The following is a 6,000-nucleotide window of genomic DNA, read 5'->3' on the forward strand; positions in this document are numbered from 1 at the left end:
CCGCTCTTCAGTTTGTTTGTTTTTTTGTTTTCTTTGGTCGTTTGTTCTCGCCCCGGCGTTTTGTGTGGTGTGCGTGAGTGAGTGCCCGCAGGAGAGAAAAGGGGAGGGGGAGGCACCGCTGCCGTCACGAAAGCAGACCGCCGAACAGGATCCAGTGAGCGATACCGGAGCGAACCCCAGCAAAAGAGGCGAGGGGAGAGAAAAAGTAAGCGAAAAGAAAAGGGAAGTAAACACGGGAGAGGGAAGAACCGTCGCCTCGTCGCGTCACTTCACTTCACCTCCATCGTCCTCCGTTACGGTTGGTGATTATCTGAGTGCGGGTGTACGTTCGAGGACGCTAGCGCCTTTCTCTGTGTGTGGCAAGCTCAGGGTGTGCGCGCGCGTGTGTGTGTGTGTGCGTGTGTGTGTGTGTGTGTGTGTGTGTGAGGGGGGTATATGGGGCGTGCGTCCTCTTGTTGTTGATCATTTTCTCTTGCGGGTGTCAAACGTAAGCAGCGAGAGAGAGACGATACGAAGGAGCGAAGAAGAAGGCACGAAAACGCGTCGGTGTTTTCGACGAAGACGAACGAGCGCACGAAAGACGGGAACGATCGGGTCGCGTACGCCCAACGGGTGTGAGAGAGCACAGAATGTAAAAGGGGGGGGAGCAGACCGACAAGAACAGCATACAAAAAGGAGGAGACACACATTACGAAAATCGAGGAGTATCTCTTATTTCTCGCTTTCGTGTTTCCTAGCGCCCTCGCCCTTTCATTTCTCTTTTTGGTTTTACGACTGGTGCCTCTTCCCAGCACTCGCACCTCTTTCCATCTCTCTCTCTCTCTCTGTTATCCTTTAGCCGCTGCTCGCTGCTCTCCTCCCTCCCAAGAGTGCTCGTCGGTTCTCTATTTGTCCGCACGCGTTAAAGTAAGCGTGTGTCTAAACCCGCGCACCTGTGCGCGCCCGTGTTTGTGCGTGTGTGTGTGTGTGCGTGTGCGTAGATCCCTGACAGGGGAAGGGTGTCGTGATTACCGAAAGCGTCTTTTCTTCCCTCACCTCTCTTGTCTGTGTGCCTCACGCCTCCTGGGTCTATTTCTATTTCCGTGTATCGTTGGGGTTCACCGTCTACGCGTCGTGCCCCGTCGTCGGTCGTATCTGCCTCTCGCACTGTACGAGTGGGAGTTTTTTTGTTGTTGTTGTTGTGCTGTCTTCTCTTTTTTTATTTCTCTGCTTTCTTCTTCGTGTTTGCGCTTGCGTCGTTGTGCGGTCGACCTTGTCGAGTGTGTGAACACGTGTGCGTGCAAGCGGCGCGTCAAAACGTATATATATATATATATATATAGCGTCTTATTGACTGCCCGTGTCTGTCCGTCCGTCTGTTGTTGGTGTGGCCCTCTCCTCGTTTGGCTGCCACCCCCCCCACACACACACACGTACATACATACATACGTATACACCTACGCAGAGGCCTACGCACCAGCAGCCCCAGTGCTTGCACCAAAGAGGCGAAGCCTAGCCAGAGAGAGAGGCGTGACGTGAACCGAACGCTCACAAAAAAAAAACGGAGAAAAAATGGGTGGCTACCCTTCTCACGATGCGCCGAACTTTCTGTTCGCGACGGCGGCGCAGCATCCCAACAACGGCGGCACGACAGAGGTATGTCTCGTTCCCCTTCTGCGGCGTCACTTCAACGATACAAACAGGCGACTGAAAGATGCGGTGGCGCAGCTCTATTTTGACGGTCCACCCAACACGACCGCGCTCGCCCTCCAGGCAATGCAGAACGGCATTTCCTCGAACTGCACCACGCCCGACCTCTCAGCGCAGACATCCCTGCACAATATAAGCGACACAGCAGGCGGTGTCATCCCTTCCGCCGGCCCACCGCCACCGGCGCTCAACGCCACCTTCGCCAGCAGCGGGAACCTCGACGCCAGCGCCGAGACGAAACGAAAGGCTGTGCACGCGTACAAGGCCATGGACCAGCTGCTGAACGAGATTGAGGCATCTTTCTTTACAGCAACTCGTGTCGTGTACGATTCCGCGGGACAGGCCAACGCGAAGTTGCACGAGAAGCGCATGGCCTCAATCAAGGGCATGGACAGCGCAACGAGCCCAAAGGTTGGCCCGGAGGTGGGTGGGTCTGTGAAGGGGGATCTGGCGGCTCCTCGTGCCATCGGCAGCTCTTCTCGTGCATCGCTCTCGTCGCAGCAGTCGATGACGCCTCCCCAGCCTCCAATGCTGCGGCCGGTGCCGTGCGCGGTATGCACCATCGAGCCGGACACGTCGGGCCGTCGAGGCTCGTCAGGGCAGCAGAACTCCACGAGCCCCAACGGCGCTAAGGGCAACAACACTCTGACAGCGCTGAATGTTCCGACTCCGACAACGGGCCCCAACGGACTCCAGATGTCCGGCTCCAGCGGCAGTGTTGGCAGCATTCCGTCCTCGCCGGAGTGGGTGACTGTGCAGGGCCGTCGCCTGCGCTGCATTGGGTACCTCTCGTGCTTTTCGAAGCCGCGAACCGTCGACCACGAGTCGAAGGAGGTCTACGGACCAGAGTCAAAGCCGCCCCTGCACGTGCTGCGCATCAACGAGTGTGGCTCCAAGGGCCTGGACGTGGCATTCGAACTAATCTTCGAGAACGAGTACAAGTACATGCACCTGCTGGAGCCGGTCGTCTTCTTGGCCAGCATAATGTTCCGCTCTCAGTACCTGACCAGCAGCATGCTGCAGCGTCCCGTCCACTCCCCTGAGGTGGAGAACGCTTACTACACACACCTGCAGCTGCTCAACATTCATGTAATGCTGCCAAAAGACCGGGTGCACCAGCTGAAGGTACTACAGGAGCAGCTGCCGCTCCTGGACTTTGTGGAAGAGATGGGTCTTAGCGAGCGGCACCTCGCCGCGAGCGTCGGCGGTGAGATGGCCTCCTGCGGAGGTGGTGCACCTTCCCTGGAGAAGGCGCTGACGGTCGGCAGCATTTCGGCAGAAATTATCACTGCCGCGACGGCGGACGGAGAAGCCCCGACGAAGACCGACAGCGACACCCTGGTGCAGACCGTTGTCAGTGACGGTGGCGAGGTGGCGAAGCCGCAGCGGCAGGCCCGCGGCGACGACTCCGAGGACAGGGAGCACTCCGATGTAGACGATGACGGGCACAGGAGCGGGGAAGCTGGCGCGGTCACCGATGTCGCAGCGGTGGAGAAGGCAGTGAAGAAAAGGGAAGATGGTGAGAACGAAGACGGGGACGCGGCCGACTCGACACGCAACACCACGGCAGATTGGGAGAAAGATGCGAAGCCCAGCAACGCCTCGGCTCCTACGGCCAGTCGTCGCACACGCCGCAGCCGCCGCCGCCAGCGCAAACAGAAGACGGCCGAGCCGCAAGACGAGATCTACCGCAGGACGCACTGCACCATGCCTGAAGTTTCCTTGTACGAGTTGAGTTCTGGCGAGCGTGGTATTGAGGTCATCTTTGATGGCGCGCTGCTCGCGCGCATGATGAAGCTGATTGCCGAGACGGCCGCGTACGAGACGGTCAAGAACTCCTTCATTCGGTGTGATATGGGGCCGCTGATGAAGGAGCGCCGTCATCTCAACCAGAGTCGCCGCGAAGCACTGCAAGAGGAGGGCAGCCTCGAGCGCGAGGAGCACGTGATGGGAAGCACGATTGTCGCCGCCACGGTGCGCCACTGGGTGAAGGAGGGCCTTGCTGCCGAGGAGGAGAAGCGCAAGAAGGCGCAGGCAGCAGCAGCGCACGCAGAGCAAGCGCAACACGCCGCAACCACCCAGGCCGCGGCCGCTGCAGCGGCCCAAACCCACCCACTACCGCCCCCGCAGGCGGCGCAGATGCTGCACAACCTCCCTGCGATGCACGCCAACATAGTGCAGGGCGTTGCACCGAACGCGCTGACGGGGCCTGCGGCACCCACAACTGCTGGGCACCCGTTACTCGCTGCGCAGGCGGCAGCGATGGGGCAAAACCCAACCATGCTGCGTATGGGCATGGTGCCGTCCAACCAGTCGACTGCGGCGGCAGCCCCGACCACGGCTGCCACCGCGGGTGCCCCCATGCTCATGTACGTGGCCGGCGTCGGTTACGTGCAAGTGCCGAGCAACTCCCGAGTCTTGACGGCGCCAGCCGCGCCGACGCAGGCGGCGCACCCGGCATACGTGATCAACCCGGCAACGGGTCAGCCGATGATGGTGGCTCCTCAAGCCGCATCCGCAGGCGCCACCAGCGCCTCTGGCACACCCCCGCAGCCGCCACAGATGATGGCCTTTCCATCTATGATGCACATGTACAACGTACCCCAGCAACAACAGCAGATGATAGGGGCCTCGCAACAGTACTTTGCTGCTCAAGCAGCGCCGCAGGCAGTGCAGCAGTCGCAGCAGCAGTACCAGTACATGATGGGTCCTGGCGGGCAACTGCTGATGGTGCCGGTGGCGTCCGCGCCAACGGCGCAGGCAGTGCAGCAGCCACAGCAGCAGCAGCCGTTCATGATGACCACTATTCCACCGCAGCAAGCCCCGCAAATGCAACCGCAGCAAGTGTACATGAACCCTTACATGATGCCTGGCGTGATGAATATGGCCGCCGCGCAGCAGCAAGCGCAACAGCAAGGACAACAAGCTCAACAGCTCGCCCAGCAGCAAGCGCAGCAGCAGGCTCAATATCACGCTCAACAGCAGGCCCAGCAACAAGCACAGCACCAGGCCGAAGGGCAGAAGGCTTACCAGCAGTTCATGGATGCACAGGAGGAACTTCAGCTGTTACGCCAGCTCCAGCAGCAGGCTCAACTGGCCCAGCAGGCGCCTCTCAACGAGCAGCAGCAGGCACAACTCCTGAAGCAGGCGCAGATGATGCTGCAGGCTCGGCGGGCCCAGCAGGCTCATGCTCAGCAACAACAAGCACAGCATCAGGCCCAGCAGATGGCTCAGCAGCAGCAGGCCATGGCCAGCATGGCGGCGGGAGGCAGCTCACAAACCTTCAGTCCGCAGAGCGCCTCTCGCACACCGGCCTCTACGCCACCGCAGCAAGGCAGCGCCGCCGCGCCGCCAGCATCGTACAACGCAGTACCCGGCTCTGTCATGCCACCACTGCCACACATGCAGGGAATGCAACACACGAGCATGCAAAACATGTACGCTCATGCCCAGCAGCAGCAGCAGCAGCCCGCGCCCACCTCAAATGCGTCTGGCAAGGAGGTCTCAGCGTCAGGGCCGGCGGCAAGTGCGGCTAACACGAGCGCCAAGTCAACCGCAACCAATGCCGGGGCCGCTTCTGCTGGTGTTGCGGAAGTGATCGGCGATCAGGTGACCACCCCAGCAGCGGCGAATCCGCATCTGAAGACGAACCCGTACAGTTTTGCCGCAATCAACGACGACGAAGACGACGCCGCCGTCGCGCTGGCGGCTGCGACGGCTGCAATGGAAGCTATCCGCGGGCACGGCGGCATCGACCGCGACGACGACGAGGACGAGGACGGAAGCCAGTTTTTCTCAAACGGCCAGTTTTTCTTCCGCGCCCAGTAGAGAAGCACAACAGGCATGGGCTGCTCGGGGGAAGCGGCCGGCAATGGTGAGGGGAGAACAACTGCCAACTCCTCCCCCGCCACACGCCACTGAATGCCGCCCTTCCCTCCCCCGCTTCCCCTCCGCTTGCTTGCATGTATGTAGGCACAGACGTGCACACGGATGTGTTTGTGTCTGTACGCGGGATTCTTTTTTGCTCGTTTCGTTGTGTTTGCTTTCCCTTTTCATTTTCGGTTGCTCCTTTGCTGTTGTTGTTGTTTTCTTGGCCGTTCCTGTGTGTACCTTTTCGGCGTTGTTGTTCGCTGTTTGTGTGTATGTGTGTGTGTGTGTGTGTGTGTGTGTGTGTGTGTGTGTGTTTTAGTTCAGCCCCTTCTGTCACCACCACCACCACCGCTTCTTTCTTTCCCCTTCTCTTTCTTTTTCCTCCTTCCCGCTCTATGTGAAAGGGGTGTGCTGCACGGTTTATGTTGGCGCCGCCTATGC

The 6,000-nt window shown here is 59.9% G+C and overlaps 1 protein-coding gene across 1 annotated transcript; it reads left to right on the plus strand.

Annotated features, from left to right (window-relative positions):
• Nucleotides 1–1,551: 1,551 nt before the first annotated feature.
• LMJF_20_0690 (conserved hypothetical protein) lies at nucleotides 1,552–5,517 on the plus strand (the record flags this gene model as incomplete). Its single annotated transcript, XM_001682774.1, has 1 exon — nucleotides 1,552–5,517. One exon carries the CDS (start codon nucleotides 1,552–1,554, stop codon nucleotides 5,515–5,517), a length of 3,966 nt encoding a protein of 1,321 aa, XP_001682826.1.
• Nucleotides 5,518–6,000: the final 483 nt, after the last annotated feature.

This window comes from Leishmania major, chromosome 20 (genome assembly GCF_000002725.2).
Source record: "Leishmania major strain Friedlin complete genome, chromosome 20".
NCBI classification, from domain to species: Eukaryota; Euglenozoa; class Kinetoplastea; order Trypanosomatida; family Trypanosomatidae; genus Leishmania; species Leishmania major.